Source organism: Vitis vinifera, chromosome 5 (assembly GCF_030704535.1).
Source record: "Vitis vinifera cultivar Pinot Noir 40024 chromosome 5, ASM3070453v1".
Lineage (NCBI taxonomy): Eukaryota > Viridiplantae > Streptophyta > Magnoliopsida > Vitales > Vitaceae > Vitis > Vitis vinifera.
This window is the reverse complement of record NC_081809.1, coordinates 17,231,423-17,250,234: the sequence shown is the minus strand read 5'-3', so window position 1 is coordinate 17,250,234 and position 18,812 is coordinate 17,231,423. Positions and strand designations below refer to the sequence as shown.

At 34.6% G+C, this 18,812-nt stretch overlaps 1 protein-coding gene across 1 annotated transcript; it reads right to left on the bottom strand.

Annotated features, from left to right (window-relative positions):
* Positions 1-13,949: 13,949 nt before the first annotated feature.
* LOC100248774 (uncharacterized) lies at positions 13,950-16,916 on the bottom strand. The gene is made up of 6 exons (XM_002263745.1): positions 16,691-16,916; positions 14,740-14,939; positions 14,518-14,658; positions 14,356-14,436; positions 14,151-14,281; positions 13,950-14,022 (listed from the first exon to the last, which is right to left on the bottom strand). The coding sequence occupies exons 1-6, from the start codon at positions 16,914-16,916 to the stop codon at positions 13,950-13,952; spliced, it is 852 nt and encodes a 283-aa protein (XP_002263781.1).
* Between the last annotated feature and the right edge of the window lie 1,896 nt (positions 16,917-18,812).

Here is an 18,812-nt window from a genome sequence, read left to right as displayed (position 1 = left end):
ATGGATTTAGCAAATCAAGTTTTAATCCTTTAAAATGGCAAAACAGATGGTAGTGAATTTCATTAATGGTTATTCACCTTAGACTTCCTTTGAATGGCTCGTAAGAGATAACTAATGGTCTAAAGCCAAAAGCTTACCAAATATTGGCAACTCAAAGTCATTCCAGGTGATAAACTCACCTTTCAATGACCATTGAAATTGGTTCTAACGGATTAATGCAAAACTTGGAATTGAAAACCTCACCTTCCAATAGCTCGTAGGAGATAACTAATGGATAGAAATCCAAAAGCTTATCAAGTATTGGCCGTTGGAAGTTGTCCAAAGGAAATAAAAACCAAACTTTGCATTAATGAACCATTAATGAAAAACGACTACCTTACCTTCCAGGTGCGAGAAATTTCCATGGGATTGCATCCAAGCCATCACATAACATCCATACTTTGAGAAACTAAAAGTTTTAGCCTCTCATCCTTGGGGATTTCATCCTCCAAGGATGTTTGGCTACTAAGAAAATGAGAAAGAAAATAGAAAAGAAGCGTATGAACAAAAGTGCTCTTATAATTTATAAAGTTACAGGTTACAAGATCCCTTTGTCTGAGGCTCTTCACCTCTATTTAAAGACAATAACAAGCTAAATTACAAGAGCTATTACAAAAGCAACCTATTCATTGGTTGATTACAAGGGTAAAATAGGTATTTACAAAGCTAAAAATCAAGCAAAATATCTTGGAGAACCGGCAGTGGAATATCATCAATAGTGTCTCAAAACAGGGGATTTAAAAGGCATTTTCGCAAAGGGGAAATATGAGGGGTCCAAATTTCGCAAGGTGGTTCTTCATGGTGCGAAATGGCCAAATTTCGCACCATGAAGAAAATCTCCTTGCGAAATGATGTTCCCATGGCTTGATGCAGTTGTCTTCCGAAGGCCATATCTTCCTCATTTCAGCTCCAAATCATACACGGTTTGAAGCGTTGGATTCTTGACTTTCTGAGATTTGAAATGGTATATAGCATCTAGAAAATAGACTTCAGGAAGTGCTCCAAAAGTGCAAAATAATACTGCAGCTGCTGTCCTCTGTTTTCTTCACTCTGTTTTCCTCTTCTCCATTGTTCTTTCCTTGCATACTTTGAACGACTTTGGCAAAGGGCTATGGAGCTCCAAAGCTTGGTTCTTCATGAATTTGAGCTTCCAAAAGCTTTGCCATGAACTATATACAGCTCTCCCTCATTCTTGGATTGCTTTGGTGTAGCTAAAAGCTATCAAAAACACCAAAACTTAACACAATTTGATTAGAAACGATTGCAAGGGTCCTTAACATGTCAATTGGGTTAAATGAATATGATTACTACTCAAAGGTGCTTAAAACCATTATAATTAGGTCTACAAAATAGCACTTTTTGGTAGTAATCATAATTTCAACTTGCGAAATTTTCGCAAGTTCCATTTGAACTTGCGAAATCCACTTGTAATTTGAGATATTTGCGCACCGACTCCGTTTGATATTTATCTTCAGATATTTGTGTGTAAATCCCTATTTTCTCCTTGTAACCCACCAATGACAAGTTTTTTTGGTTGGGAAGTTAGCAGGAGGTGTGAATAACCTCTCTCTATAATATCTATTGTAATTTTCTTTTAAGAGAGATTGGGAGTTTTTTTTCTCAGAGACGACTTTTTTGTATAGTTTTTCAGAAAGTAATACACAGAGCTTTGCTCTGCCTTACCTTCTCATTTTGTTTTCACGTTATTTTTATTTCTAGCAAATCAAACTCTGGGGATGTTTTCCTAGAGGATGAGTGGCTAGGCTTTTTGTTTCTTGGAGTTAAGGAAGCTAGGTAAAGTTCTGAATACAAAAATTGCAAGTTTTATTGTTTTACTTTTTAATGAAAAGAAAGTGTGACCTGTTAATGGTTTTTATCTTTTTAGTTAACTTAAAATCCCTTAAAATCACCTGGGCCAACACTTGGTAAGGCAAGTAATCTCCGTCCATTGAGATACACTAGTTTATCTCTTGCGAGCCTCTAGGAGGTGGTTTAAAGGTAGGATTATCTAGAATAGCCAACACTTGGTAAGCTTTTAGACTCCCAGGAAACATCCATTAGTTATCTCTTGCGAGCTTTTGACGGGTAATCCAAGGTTAAGGATCACCCTGAATGGCCAATACTAGGTGAGAGGTATGAACCATTGCAAGATGATTCAGTGACAGGGATTTAGTGTTTGAAACCATTAAGGGGAAGCATCTGTACCACACTAGTTCGGGAAATAACTATATGTTAAATCCCCAATGCGAGGAAAAGATCCAAGTGACCGGAATCTCCCTTTTGTATAAGGAACCTGAGCCTAGTGATCTAAAACTCTAAGAAGCACTTTTCTTTGTAAGTAATTTCAATTACTTTATTTTTGTTTCACTTAAAACCAACCTTTTCAAACATATTTATGTTTTCTTTTAAAGCTAACCTTGAAAAGAAAAGACATCAATTCAGTTTTTGAACTGATATTAGTTGTAATTTGAAAACCTATCCCTGTGGACGATCCTAGAGCCACTATGCTATACTAGCTAATGCTACCCTAGTATATGGTGAAATAGGTTTATAAATTTTGTTGATTACTCCTGTCTGAGGATAGAAAATCAGAGTACACCAGTTGATTGAACACCAGTCAACAGGACATACACCAGCTGGGCACGAATCATCTGGTCTCCTTTCGAGTGACATCACTCTCTAAAGGTCAGGCAACTGTGGGAGGCTACTGTCGTACCACCTTGTCCCCACAGATGACATACTAAACATCCTGAGTAACCATCTCATCAGGATCTCGACTCAATATAAACGGATACTGAATGCTATAACACTGGTGAATCAACGGCCCAACCGTAGTCAACTGCACTAGTGGTGTGTTAGGAACCAGTCTAAATGGTGTGGATGCCTGTGGGTCTAAGATCACTCCATCAACCTCATAGCTCTCATCCACTACTATAGGCTCTGGCTCAAAATCTTCCCAACTCAACATGTGAATGCGATCAACTGGCTCAGTGAAATCCATGAAATGTATGTTGTCGGCCGACGGAGGGACTGCATGTGAAGTATGAGCTGGTAGAGGATTAGTGGTTACACTTGGCTGACCTAAGTGAACCAAACCCTGATCTATCAAGTCCTGGATGGTGCGCCTCAAAGCAGTACAATAATCGGTCTCATGTCTTGCCTCTGATGACATGCACGATATAGATCCACCCGAAATTGTGGCAGAACTGGCTGAGACAATGGCCTGGGAGTAAGAAGTATCAATAATCCAACATTTGTGAGCTTTCGAAGAGTCTAGCTCAACGACATACCTAAGTGTGAAAATTGTCTCTATGTCCTTAGGGTAGATGGAACAGAAGCCTGTGGAGCCCTAGGTCTAGGGTATAAAGTTGGAGGTCTCACTACAACCTGTGCTACATAGCATGGTTGTACTGGGGTAAGATATGAAGTCGGAGGTCTCTCTGCACCCTGTGTGGCGTAACAAGACAATGTTAGTATGGGAGACAAGTAAGCCTGGTCATATGGCTGAGGAGGTGCTCGTGGCCTATACTGCTAAATATAGACCTCCAAATCCCGCTCGACCCATGACTCTTACATATCTGCACTTAGTCTCATAACTCATTTTTGTTGCTTAAGTGACAAAGAGGCCCCCTACCTTATACCCTCGACCTAGAGCTCCACATATCACTATTCCTCTAGTGTCGAGGTCGATACGATAGTTTTCGTAGTTGGGTATACCTTTGAGTTGAGCTTTTCAGAAGCTCGTGGAGGGTGGATTATTGACTCTATTGGCACCCAAGCCAATACCTCAACCAGTGCCATCTCACTTTAGATTAGACTTGCATTGTTCTTATCATCAAGGTTTAGGGCATGATACAGACCATTGTACCAATCTGAGACATACTATTTAAGATTTGATAAACCAAGGTTTGGTTCACTTGGGTAGCCAAGTGTAACCACTAATCCCCTTCTTGCCTACTCTACACATGTAGTGCTTTCACCTCCAAGTGATATCCATCACATAGACTTTGTAGAGGATAACAATATACATATGTTGAGTTAGGATGACGGATTTCCTGACCCAATCATTTTGGATGATAGTTATGAGGTTGATGGAGTTACATTAGGTCCTCAGGTTTCTACACCATTTGGTTTGATTTTAGATGAGACATTGTTTCTGTTGATTCCTTTTACACCATTGGTTACTGGACATCAAGGTACATCTATTCCATTTATTTTATGGCTAGATGATATATTCTAAGGATAGAGAGATATAGATTGTGACCCATAGTGGGAGAGTAGCTCTACCCCTACCTATAGTGACTAGGTCATTTGAGGGTGTAGCCTCTCATGAGGAGGTTAGGAGAGATGATAACAAGGTTTTGAGACAATTACAGAGCACCTAAGCCCGTATATCCCTTTAGAGTCCATTGGTATCTTCCAATACTCATAGAGATGCGTTGATACGAGCTTTCAGTAAGATCAAAGGGGAAACTATTAATACTCCTAAGGGGTTTATCCATATGATGATGACTGATATAACCGCTTGCATTATGTTTTCAAATAATGACTTGCCACATGAGGGTTTAGACATTACATGCCTTCTTTACATCTCAATTGGTTTTTGAAGCCATAGAGTCTTATATGTCTTGTGGACAATGACTCGACCCTGAACGTTTGCCCCCTAGACACTACATTGACCCTTGGATTTGCACCTTCAAATTTTGGTCATTCTACTCAGATAGTCAGAACGTATGACAACATTAAGAGGGAAATTATGGGCACTTTGATGATTGATTTGTTGATTGGTCTGACCACATTCTTGACTCTGTTTAAGATTTTAAAGATTCCTACAACATTTAACCTATTGTTGGGTTGGCCATGGATTCATATAGCCAAAGCTATTCTTTCTTCCCTTTATCAATAGGTGAAGTTCATACATGATAGACAAGTCATCATGATGCAGTCCCCTAAAGACATGATTTCCTCTTTCGAGTTGGTGCTTTAGTTCAGTCATGGTGATGATGATCTATTTTTTACTAAGTTTACATTTGATGAGATTCAGACTATTGAGATTGAGGATTTCTACAAAGACTTTGTAGCTATGTCATTTGACCAACAAAAGAGCTCAACATTATGAAAGGTATGTCTTTCCTACCTAGCCTGGGATTAGGACGATGTCAGCATGGGCCTAATGAGTTTGTAGATGCCATCAATTATGATACACCATTTAGGCTTAGGTACATTCCTATCGAGGTTGATTACCAGTATATGGCGTAACTGGGTAAGGAGAAAGTAAGGCCTGATTGTCTAACATGCCATTTGATTATCCTGTTCGCCCCTACAGGATAAGTTTGACCGACTACTTTGTCAAAGAATTAGAGATTCAGCCTCGTTTATAGAAAATTGGCAATAGGGTTGGTATAGATAGAGAGATTGAGCTTCGACATCTATTTCATCAATTACAGTTGGGTGAAGGGACACCTAGAACGTCTATTTCTATGGTGATTGCACCTTTGTCTCTAAACTAAGCTAGTTTATTATCATTATGATTCCTTAAGGAAATTACTGATGATGGAGTAGCCGTGGAGCCTATTGAGGTGATTGATAGAGTTATTCCTTATGACGAGTACTGAGATGAGATGGATATGGATATGATGGGTATGAGTCAAATTACCAGCGTTATTTAGTCTAAGCCTACTTCACCGTTTGATCTATTTGGGGTATCCGCCATTGAGGCTGCTGAGGAGATCCAAATTGCTCCTATTCCAAAGCTTTCAGAGGATGTTATGGTTGATACTAATTTATTTAAGGGCATTTTTTAGCCCCATTGAGGGAGCGTTCTACTTTGTAGACCCACATATTTCATTTGACATTTTATTGGGATTTGTTTCTCTCTTTGACATGTTTCTAATGCTTCATTTATCAATTTGAGTATATTCGAGTATTCATCTATCTCTTGTGATGATGTCTCTTTATCTACACCCCATTCACCCACATCACAAATATTTGATATAGACGATGAGATTACATAACATGATTCAAATGGAGGTTCTTTTAACCATGATTCGGACCCCATATTTGAGAGAGTTTCATCTGCTATGGGGGATGTTGAGATTGTTGATTTTGGTATAGAGGATCAACCTAGAGAGTTGAAGATTAGTTCACCCTTATCCACAGATAAGAGAGATAAACTCATTCATTTACTCAAGTCATACTTGGATGTCTTTGCATGGTCTTATGAGGACATGTTTGACCTTGATGCCTCTATAGTTCAACATCACCTATCTATTTTGCCACATGCCAAACTAGTTAAGTAGAAGTTAAGGCGGTTACACCCTCATTGGAGCTTGCAAGTGATATAGGAGATTAAAAAACAACACGGTGTTGGTTTTATATCAGTGGTTGAGTATCTTGAGTGGTTGGCTAATGTCGCCCTTGTTCCTAAAAAGGATGACAAGTTCAAGGTTTGTGTTGATTTCAGGAATCTTAACAAGTCTAGTCCTTAAGATGACTTTCCCCTCCTGCATATTAATACATTGGTTGATAGCATTGCAAGTCATTCGATATTGTCTTTCATGGATGAGTTTTTTGGGTATAATCAAATTTTGATGGATCTAGAGGATATGGAGAAGACTGTCTTCATTACTGAGTAGGGTATTTATTATCATAGAGTTATGCCATTTGAATTAAAGAACACAGGAGCTACTTATCAAAGGACTGCCACTATCTTGTTTCATGATATGATGCATAGGGATGTTGAGGTGTACATTGATGATATGATTATGAAATCCCGAGACAAAGCAAATCACCTAACAACTTTAAGGAGATTCTTTGAGAGAATCTGGAAGTTTAGATTGAGACACCCCAAGATGTGCACCTTTGGAGTTACTTCTAGGAAATTGTTAGGGCATATTGTTAGTGAGCGAGGTATAGAGGTAGATCCAGATAAGATCAGAGCCATAGTTGACATGCTTGCATCGAGGATTGAGTGGGGGATCAAGGATTCTTTAGGTAGATTATAGTATATCAGTCATTTCATAGCCAGATTGATAGACATATATGAGCCGTGGACCCGCATTTTTCATGTACGTCCCCACTCAATCGGTGAGACTCGCTTTTATTGGTGAAAAAATTGTTTTGGAAAAGTTGGAGTCGCCACTTATTTTATTTTATTTTAAAAAGGAAAATAAAATAAGAAAGAAAACCCTAAAGAAGTGACTCCATAGTTTTTGAAAAAACGTGTCTTTGAAAAACCCGAGTTTAGGTTCGGGGATCAGATTACCTATTGGGAATGCACCTCTAAAAGGTAGCACCCCTCTAAGCCCTACAGAGGTCTTTATTGACTAAGTTGAGAGAAATGTGACAATTAATTATTTGATCATGGATACCTACGTAGGCTAGGTGATTTAAACAATAACATACCAAACAAGAAAAACCAATCACAAATCATAAAGAAGATTTAAGGTGGGTACCTGAACTACTTCTTAAGCGCTATCATAAAACATCAATGGTTAGTTTGAAAATATAGCACACAACATGTGTTTTATCCAAGCAAATCAAGCATACATTTAAGCACACAAGGATCGCATAAAGCATAAATAAGACTCACAATAACATTCATGTTCATAAAATTTCGAAAAGTAAGTGATACAGAGCATTCCTGGATAGCATGCATAATTTATAAGATTCCTCCAAAAATGATAGAGTGATTAGGACAAGTATGAGTTATATAACATATTCATTGTGTCTAATACACAGTACCAAAGCCAAAATTGAGCCAAGGTAAGTCAAATGACTCCAAAAATAAATAACCAATTCAAGCAATGTACAAGATCATCAGCATGCAATTATAAAAGGGGGCATAAAAAAAACAATTTCTAAAAATGGCTTAGAGTGGAATTTAATTAAGAAAAATTTCAGGAAACAACTCCTACATATCTAGATCAACATACTGAAGGCCAAAACACTCATTCAAAGGACATATTGTAGCAAAGACACCTAAAGGTTCTACAAAGTCCAGATTAAATAAGAAAGACTGACATGCATAAACAAATTTTAAAAAATAATAAATGATCACATAAAATCATACAAAAAATCACACACATATTTCAAAGTGTCTATATCACATAAAAAATGAATCCAGGGTCGGATAGTACTCAAAAATATTTTTTAAAACACTTAAGCTAATCAGATATCAAGAATCCAACATGTGCAGTAGGTATGATTTTGAGAAATCATATCTCCCTCAAAAAAGCCTATAATTAAGAAAAAATATCAAATCAAATTCATAAAGTCGTCTGTTATTTTAGTTTTGTAAAAAGATCTCGGGTGTCCAGAACTGGGTGAAAACAGAGCCCCCCTAAAGACTCATTTATATTTTCTGTTCTAAAATCGTTTTCTAACTCAAACAAAACTTTAAATTCAAGTTCAAGGAGTGAAGAAAGTCATACAAGCTTTGGAAATTTTTTAAAAATATTCTAAAGTTTTTGTAACGAATTTTAACACTAAAGGGTTAGTGGTTGAATGAAAACTGGCAGCAAGGAAAAAAAAAATTTTGAAAATTTTTGCACCACTAGAATTGTCCTCCCAAAAGGCTATGCTATTGCGTTAGGAAAATGTCCTCACAAGGTATAAAATTCAGATTTATAAAATCAACACTAAACTCACAATGGGCAGTTGGAATTTTGATGTTATCAAAGAATTGAAGAGGAATTTTAGTGGATCCCATGAAGTACCCCCTATCCTAGACAGCAAAGAGGATGATGGTTCCACTAAGAAGAAGTCAGGTATATGCAACCAAAAGGGAATTGGGATTAGGGAGCACGTGTCATTTGAAGAGCCATAGAGATTACCATCCATTTTGTGGAGATGAATCAGTAACAAGTCAAATCACAGTAGTATTCTTGAAATTCATTTGATTTCAAAGATGAACGCATGTTCTTATTTTGTGGCCATGGATCAGTGACAAGAAAATCCCACTTCAGCTTATCGTAATGATCTTAGTACATATTCTGGTTGTTAGTTGGTGATTAGGATGTGTATACCGACCAAATATTTCCTGGGTTTAAGGTTCTTATACCTTTTTTAGAAGTATGACGGACAATACAATCACGTTAAGCCTAATTGTTGACAATATAGAGTTCCTAGAAGAAATCCGGCTGAAATTGGATCAACCCTCAGTCAAACAGAATTGGGTCAGGTCCTAGAAAGAAAACATTGATAAAACTGATTAACATCAACTCACGATAATGCAAGACATCCTATATTCCAAGACCATTACCCATAAAGTCATCTTCCTGTTACTACCGTACATGTTTAGAGTGTCTACTGGTTTCTGATTGTCTAAACGGAACTGTCTTACGTTTCAAGACCCACGTTAAGATCTAAACCCTTGTTCTCTTTCCAACTTTAACGTCATTAGCTTCAACCTGGAAACCTTCCCTTTCAAATGATGGCTTCCATCTTTTGGCTGCCATTGCTTGATAAAACAAATCTAAACTGAAACTAGTTAAAAAAAATCAAAGCCCCTCAACTCAACATAATGAATCCAAATAGAAATGAAACCAAACTTAAGAAAGCCTATATAAAAGGAGTAGCTTACCTAGCCGGCTAGGTGTGTGAACTGTATGCTTCTCAAAGTGGCAGCTGTGTGGATGATAGGATGAATAAAAAATCAACCGGTAATGCATGCTCCAAAACAATCCGAATGGTGCGTGGTATCAAAGGCAGTCATGCTTTCCCCGAAGCTTCAATGGTGCGACTGAGTTGGAACCCACCTATCCTCCAAAACCAGTGTCCTGTTCATCACCAGCCCGCTATCTCTCATTTTCTTCAGAATGGTGCGGCTGCACCTTTTCTTTTCTAAGATGCGGTTGTACATTTTCTTTTCTAAGGTGCGGCTGCACCTCCACTTCCCGTTTTTCTGCTACAAATTGTGCCACCTCTCCCAGAAAACCAAACTTTCAAAGCCCTCTTCACGTGCTGAAATTTTTTTCTCAATGGTACCGCTACACCTCCACTTCCCTTTTTTCTACCGCTCCTCGTGTCCCCTCTACTCCTCATTTTCTTCCTTTTCCCGTTTTCTACCAACATGGGAAGCTAACTCCCGAAGAAAGCCTCAATCACCCGCTTCAGTCCAGCATGATCAGAACTCTCCCTTCTCTGCACATAGCCCACATTCCATCCCTATGCACCTCTACACTCCTTCCCATTGACTTTACCAACATGGAAATATCACTTACCAGCCCGGGGAGAGCCTCAATCATCCGCGTTAGTCTAGCATGATCAGAACCCTTCTTCCTAAACATAGCCTTCAGTCCGTCCAAATACACAGTGAACCTTTCCTTTTCCTCTACCAAAACAACTTTGGTAATTTTCCTTTCAAAGGTCCGTGTATTCTTTTTATACATGTGCAAGTTGCCTTCTTTTTATTTGAAAAGTGTGTGGCTTCCCCAGTCGCAATGGTGCATGGATTTTTCTAGTATGAAAAGTGTGGTTGCCAATATATGGAATGCATGATTCTGTCCTCCAAAAAATATCTCATACAACCACGCTATTTCCTTATTAAAAATTCAGCCTACAAAAGCGCCCAGATTCAGCCCATGTGTGGTCCATTAGTGTACCAAAAAATAGTCACAAAAACAACCCAAAAGAAGCTTTAATATGATATGGTAAAGGCAACTCATGAGAGCTTATGATGACACCAACTGTACCCTTAAAACCAACCGTTTGTAAACTTCAAAACTGCACATAAATCACAATTCTCCAAAATCATGGTAGCCCTTACTTCCCATAAATTCTCCAATGCATAACCACTTTCCTTTCTCGAAAATTTTGGTGATCCTCCTTCCAAATAGATGACAGCCCATTTCCTCATGCAAAATAAAAATAAAAAGAAAGAAAGAAAGGAAATAAAATTATGAGATTGAAGATAAATAAAATAAAAGAGGATAAAAAGAACAAGATTATTCAATTAAAAATTAGTTAGGCAATCTCGTGCATATCTAAAGTCGAAACAATTCAAGTGATTAAAAGTCAACATTGGTTTCACTAAATTTTGAAGAAGTGATTAAATAAGTAAATAAGACAATATGAATAAATAGATAAAAGGTATAATACATAAATAAATAAATAGATATTAGATATATTTAATAACAAAAGAAATTAAACTAATGCAACATATAATAATAATCGAAGTGTCAAACTCAAACCACCAAAAATAAAAAAATTCATTTCATGCAATCACAAAATAAAATAAATAAATAAAATAAAAATAATAATAATAATGAAACAAGATAAAATAAATCAAAACTCACTTAATCCTAAAATCAATCAATAAAATAAATAAATAAAGAAAAACAAGAAAACAAATCTAAGTGAAACTAAACCCAAGAAAGTGCCTAAGTGGATCAGATGTGCCTAGGTGGGTCAGATGTGTCTAGGTGGGTCTAAGGTGCCTAAGTGGGCCTAAGGTGGTGCCTAATGGGCCAAGTGCATCTAAATGGACTTAGGATGCCTAAGTGGGCCTAAGGTGGTGCCTAATGGGTCAAATGCACCTAAATGGGCCTAACAAGGAAGGAAAAAACCTAAGTATAAATTAAGACTGCCCAGAATCACAATGGGGTCAGATGAGTCCCTCAACCAAAGTCTCCAAGGTGGCTTAGAAAAGATAAACTACATGAACAGTAATGGGCCACCAGGGAATTGTTGTAAAGTACCAAGCGAACACATAATATGACATGTGCTAGGAGGACAAAATGGAGAGTCTACACTATGTTTTGCTTTTTGAGGAAGAATTAGCCTACAATATGGAATGATGATTGCCAACATGCTTTCGACAGGATTAAGGAGTATTTGCTTTCTCCTCTAGTTTTAGTGCCTCCCACACTAGGATAACCACTGCTTCTATACTCTTTAGCTTCAAATATGGCCTTGGGATGCATGTTAGCTTAGCTCAATGACTAAGGGGAGGAGTGAGCTGTTTACTATTTGAGCAAGAGGATGCTGGATATGAGATGAGATATGTTATGATTGAGCGCCTTTGCTTAGCATTGGTTTGGGCCACTTTTAAATTTTAAAATTGAGCGATAGAGAATCTTCTTAAATTTAATTGATTGAGTAGATTTTGAGCTTTTGGAAGTAACGAACACCATGTTTATTCAAATTAAATTCACATATCATGTTTGACTTAGTTTTAAAATTGTTTTCCAAAGTGATGTTTGACATCTTAGCTAAAATAAATTCAATATTCTTTTCAAGAAACTAATGTCATTACTTGCAAAATTTGGAAACAACCCCACATTGGAATTAGGCAACAATAAATGAAAGTGTGTCTTCCATATATGTTGTACAATGCCTCCACTTAAAAAAAAAAGAAAAAAAAAAGAAAAGGAATAAAAGAAAATTGATGATATCTAACTAAAGGAAAGAAAAAAAATTGTGTTGTAAGTAGATCACATTTTCTATGTTAAACAAAAATTTGACGAACTATGTTCAAATTGACCGAATGTTGAATAAATTAGAGTTTCGGCATGATTTAGTGATCTTTCGAAATTTAAAATTGAAATATGTAATTTAGACAATAAGTTGATACCCTTGATAATCAATGCCTTGAGTTTATTTTAGTCCTACCATACTTTGTTTCATATTAAAATATTTTTTAAGGTTGATTTCATTATTAATGACTTTCTCTAGACAATGCTGATTCATTCTTGAAATCTTGGGTTTTGATTGTATAACTAATTACTTGATTTATTTTTGTTTATGCTAACAACTCAAGTTTTTATGGTTTGCTAGAGCCTTGGGTTGTATTTGTCGACCTCTAATATTTTTCCAAACATTTTTGGGGCATAAGGGTGTGATTTTTTGGGTTATTTATGTCAAATAGAATGTTTCAGACATTTAAAGGAGCATTCAAATTGTTCTTATCACTTGATTTGAAGTATCGAGCTTTCAAGTACTTAATATCTTTTTTCTTCATTGTCTCTATTTCTCTCTCTCTCTCTCTCTCTCTCTCTCTCTCTCTTACGTTCTTTTGTTGTTTTATCTTATTCATTTTTCCTTCTTTTTTTTTTTTTTGACAAAAAAATGGCAGATGGTTCATCATTGGTTTTATTAATTTTATGAATATCCATTACATGCATTACTCACATCCATTTCTCTTTACCATGATTGGATGGAATTTATAAGCTATTTTTCCACACTTTGCTTGACATGGATATGTGGTTGGTTGGTGTGTATAGGTCTCAAGTATTAGAGTATTGCTCACTTTTGGATGCAGTGGATGGTTTTTTGCACATTACATAATGAATTGGTTTAGACGAGAGACAAGAGGTATTGAGAGACTTGTAAACTTTGATTAAGAGTATTGGAGTGTTTATGTAATCTTTATTTTGTCACAAAATTGCAAAAAGGAGAGATTATTGGTATATAATGCTATGTAATTTAAGTTGGCAATTTTGTTCCATTCATTTTGATATAGGACTTTTTTAGATTGTCTTATTCTCCATTACGATTCAAGGTTGTTGTGTAATCTATTAGAATGACATATGTAAGTATATAAGGGTTGTAGAAAGGTTGATAGGACTTATATAAGGCTTATAGTCAAATCCTGGCCCTTGAAACCACTAAACCACATAGTTCACAATACTGAAAGGTATAAAGTCCATTAATATGTTAAGAACTTGATGCCAATTTTACAAGCTTTAAGTACTTTAGACCCACACATTATTAGTTTTTCTTTACCTTATAGCAAAAATTGTCTCTTAACATTTATGTATAAGAAGCATTTTAATCTCTCTATCAAGTTCAAAAGAAAAAAAAAAGGAAAAAAATTTGGATAACCAACGGCCTATTCCACCAGGTGTGTAAATTCAGAGTTAAAAAAGAAAAAAAAAACAAAGAATATAGCCAAAAAAAAATAGGGTACATCAAATGTTTTTTCCCCTTCCAAGCGAATAGGAGGATGAAGAGAGCTCCAGAAGCAGCTGCTGATACATGACACTACAAATCACAAAGTCTCAACCAATTAGTGATCACTGATCATGATGCTGCTGCTACTTAAGACTTAAGACTTAAGACTGAAAATTGATATTGATGAGTATTTTGAAAAGTTAAGTCTAATTAGTTACCTTTTGAGATAATAGTAACAAAAATCAGCCAAGATAAAGGTATGAACAAATTCTGAGAGAATAACCATCAGAACCCACAACTGCGTCCAGTTGCCGGAGAACATTAAATACCGTCCCCCAGTCTCATAAATCTGCATGACATTAATTGAAAATATATTGATAATATTTTATGTAGTGTGAAAAAAGAGGTGGAAAAGCTGCTCACATGAATGATCCAAGAACCACAGTTGAGAAATCTTGCCACGCCCAATGCAAACACATAATATGCGGTAAAGGGTTCCACCATCTGAAAGGAGATGAAGAAAAGATGAAAAGAATCAATTTACCTTCTCAATGGATGATGGATCAACAAATTTAATTAATTAACCTTTGCATTCTGCATTAAACGAAGCTGAGGAAGCACAGAGACGGCGGCCAAGTAGAGAGAGAAAGACCAAACTATTCTGATGAGGAGTCTGTGATCGATATGAGGATGGATTAGCACAGCAAGGATAGCTGGAGGCACCACCTGAAAGTTCAAACAGTAGCATGGAGAGAGAGAGAGAGAAAATAAAGCAAGGGGATGGAGGGTGGTGGGGGGTTTAATTACCATAGAATAGAGGGGCATGCTGTCGAGTTCCTTAGAGTAGGTAGGCTTCAACTTGAAGCGGATCATATAAATGACCCAAAGAGTAGAAAGAAATATAGCAGAGCCTAGTAGTGTTAAACCATGCTCTTCTACTTCAAAACTGCAATATGTTCTTGTTGCCATGACTATAGCGGTCAGCTCTTGACTTTTTAGGGAAAGCCCTGAAGTCAATACTAGATCGAGTTAGGAATTATATATGTATATCCCATAATCTACTTGCTCCATACGTGAATTTCAAAAACACTCCTCATTCAAAACAATACGGATTATGGGTTACTTCTAAAATGCTCAAAAATCCCTAGAGATTGTTTCATTAATCACCTTCTGAAATACCCAAGATTCCCAAGTGATTGTTTCACTAATCATTTTTCTCACTTTTAAGAGAACATTTTTTTTTCACAATACAACAGCCTTAACCTTCGGACTTTTAGGAGAAAAAAAAAATCAAGAGAAAAGACTTTTGTTTGTTCAAAAAGAGAATTGTATTCTTTGTTTGTTTTTGGGGAGGGAAGAGAAACACATTTTTTCTTTTTCTGGTTTTTAGGAAAAGAGAGTTCTCCTAGAGAGATGAAAAAAAAAACTGTTTGTTTAATAGTGACAATTTTGAGTAATTTTATAACCTTTAAAAATTGTTCCTCTATTTTCTCATTTATTGGATGGTTTCATGTTAACCCACTTACTCACTCAAACTCAACTCTAACGAAGTTTGAAGAAAGATAAAAAAAATTATTCTCTCATCAAATCATCATGGGATCTCATATAAACTTGGTATATACAATATAATTTATGTTTGAAAGTGCCTTAAATTTTTATTAGAATATATTTATTTTGATAAAAAAATAAATTATTCTCATCAAGTCATCACAAGATGTCATATAAACTTGGTATATATGATATAGTTTATGTTTGAAAGTGTCTTAAATTTTTCTTAGTACATATTTATTTTGATCAAAAAATTAAATTAATATTTATCCAAAAAAAAAATTGTATAAATATTTTAAAAATTAATTGACACTTAAATTTTTATTTTGGGACATGAGAGTTATGTATTTAAATAAGGGTTATTTGATTAAAAGGGTTATTGAAAACTCAATTTTAGGAATTTAAAGGCTTATTTGATAAGAATAGATTTTTGTTCTTACGACAAAAAAAAAAAAAAAAATAGGAAAACACGTTTGACAACCAAAAACTGTTTTTTGTTTTATATCTTTAAGAACAAAAAACAAGATGTTTTATATTATTTTCACTTATTTTATAAGCGTTGTTTTAAGTGGGATTTTATTTGGGTTATTTATAATATAGATGTCCATAACTATTTTAAATATTTATATATAAGTTTTAAAAGAAAGATTTATTTTTACAAAATATAGAAAAAGAAAAAGAATGAGGGTATTCTAGTTAAAATGTGAACAAAAAAGGATGAAGAGTTAGAATCTGTTTGACAACTGTTTTTGAAAACTATTTTATGATATTTTGTAAAATAAAAGTATGTTTGAAAACATAAAATGTTTTTAACTTGTTTTTAATATTTTTAAATATATTTTAAAAATAATTTTTAAGTCTAGCTAATGTTTTAATTTTAATCATTGTACATATTTGTATAATTAGTTTTATTTTTACTTCCAACTTTTTTCTCAATGAATTTATTTTTAAGAAAGGTCCTATTATTTCTCTCTAAAAAGTCGTCAATCATTGAGAAATGTAAGCCTCCCTATCATTCTTATTTTATTTTCATTTGTAACAAAATAAAAGATTAATATAATTTTAAATATTCATTCAAATTATAATTTAAACAATGATAAGAAACAAGTCAATAAAAGAAATAATAAGAAGAAGCATATAACACAATTGACAGCAATCAAATAGTTGAAATTAAGATCAAAGTAAAAAGCAGAAGAAAAAATGGAAGTACCAGAACAGGTCTTGGTTTTGATGAGCTTGAAGATGAGGATGATGATCCCAGATAGATGGATGAATTGGGAGGCCATGAACAAAGGAAAGCCATTGTCATATTTCATGAGATGCCTCAAACCCACTAAACAAAACCCTAGGATCAGTACACCCACCAATATTTTTACCTTCATGGGCTGCCTTTCAACCCATTTCAAATTCAACCAACTCTTGCCTCCCTTTCTCATGCCTCCTTCCCTCTCTCTCTCTCTCTCTCTCTCTCCCAGTACTGTGCACGTTTTAGAATGAAAACAATTATCTGCATTCATGGAAAGTTAACGTTAGACTAGGAAATATTAACTTTCCATGAAAGCAGAAACTAATAATGATCAGTAATAAAAATAAATTAAAATAGAATTGGAATAATTATATTTTATAATTAAAATAAATTAATTTAAAACGGCTGTTCAGACTTTAAAAGTAAAAATAAAAAAGAATTTTTAAGTGTAAAAATATATAAATAATATTGGATTAAATTAATGGGGCTGGAAGTTGAACCTTTGATGGCAAATTTGCAATGCATAACCCATGCAGTCAAGAGGGGAAATTGAACAATCTGTCCTGCCCTATGCGGTAATTGTAGTGTTACGATAAGAGAGAAGAATAAAGAAACAGAGGGTATATAGTAGGATAAGATATATAATAGGATATATATATATATATATCTATTTTAAGGTTTGCATCTCAAATAGGATATATATCTTATATCAATTTTAAGATATTATTTACATTTCAATATGATTTTATTAAAATAATCTCTTAAGGTATTTATATCCAATGAGTTATCTTATGTTATGTTCATATTTAATTTATTAAAATAATAAAAAAATAGAATAAAAATTTTAATATTAAATTTTTTTAATATTATATATTATTACAATATTTAAATTGACATTAAGTTAAATTATACTTAAGTTGTTGATTTAAAACTTATTCCTTAATTGTTATTTGATAAAATTAATTTAAAATTTATTATAAATCATCAAATTGACAATTTTACCCTCATAAATTATAATTAGAGTAAAATTATGTCAAATAACAATAAAGATCATAGAGTAACAAAAGATATAGTGAATAAAATTAGAATAAATGAGAGTAAAAAAGAAAAAGAAAAATATGAATTTTAAAATAAATTAATTGTTTTTACTTAGTACTTAAAATTGTTTTTATCATTAAATTATGTTACCAAATATACTCAGTTTACTTAATAACTTAAATTAAGTTATTAAACCACTTTAAATTATTAACTTGATTTATAGAATAGTATTTTACAAAACATGCTTGACATACTTAAAAACTTAAATTAAACCATTAAATCATAAAATTAATTTATCAAACCCATCATTAATGGCTTAATAACTTAATTTAAGTTGCAGAACTTGTTAACTATATTTCACAAAATAAATTAATGACATATATTGTTGTGTATGTAAACAGGAAACAAACATAAGGAAAAGAAAAATGAAGATTCAAAGACAAGAAGCATTAAACCCTTGGACTTGAAATAATTAAAATAAGCAAAGCAAGGAACCTCAACCCTAACCTCTGTGTGACCTCTTACCAAAATTTTGATACATAAGAATATTCCTCAGAACTTGAATTTGTATTTGAATTTGAGTACATATTTTTGTATATTTACAGAAATTAACAACTAAAAAAGGGGGTATAGAGTGATGGGGGTATTGCAGCCAGCTCACACCATTTTGTAGGCTCCCTCTACTGGCAAAATGAGTGAATGCCTTCCATTGTGGATTTTTGCAGCCAATTGCATCTGTACATCAGGCAGAGTACTTGTGAAGGGTTATATATGCTACTCAGAAGACAGGGAAGGAGCCAGAAAAGAGCATCATCTGAGCACAAGCAACCTATAGACACAATCAAAAGGCTCTTTTCCGAGTTTTAACGAACCCATCTCCCCATCTTCATTGTCATTATTTTCCTTTTCTTGTGAGCTCGATGCTTGGCTGCAATCCTCAATTTCCTCTTTGCGTTCCGCATTGGGTTGACCACAGCCATAAGCTTTTCTTCTTGTTTCCTCTTATCTCTCTTTGCCTTCAGCTTCTTCTTGATATGGCTGTAAACTT

Coding starts and splice junctions, on each gene's coding strand:
- LOC100248774 (XM_002263745.1), bottom strand. CDS start 16,916: ATGAGAAAGGGAGGCAAGAGTTGGTTGAATTTGAAATGGGTTGAAAGG. Junction 14,282..14,355: donor GTGGTTCTTGGATCATTCAT/GTGAGCAGCTTT, acceptor AATGTCATGCAG/ATTTATGAGACTGGGGGACG. Junction 14,023..14,150: donor TGTTACTATTATCTCAAAAG/GTAACTAATTAG, acceptor TGTGATTTGTAG/TGTCATGTATCAGCAGCTGC.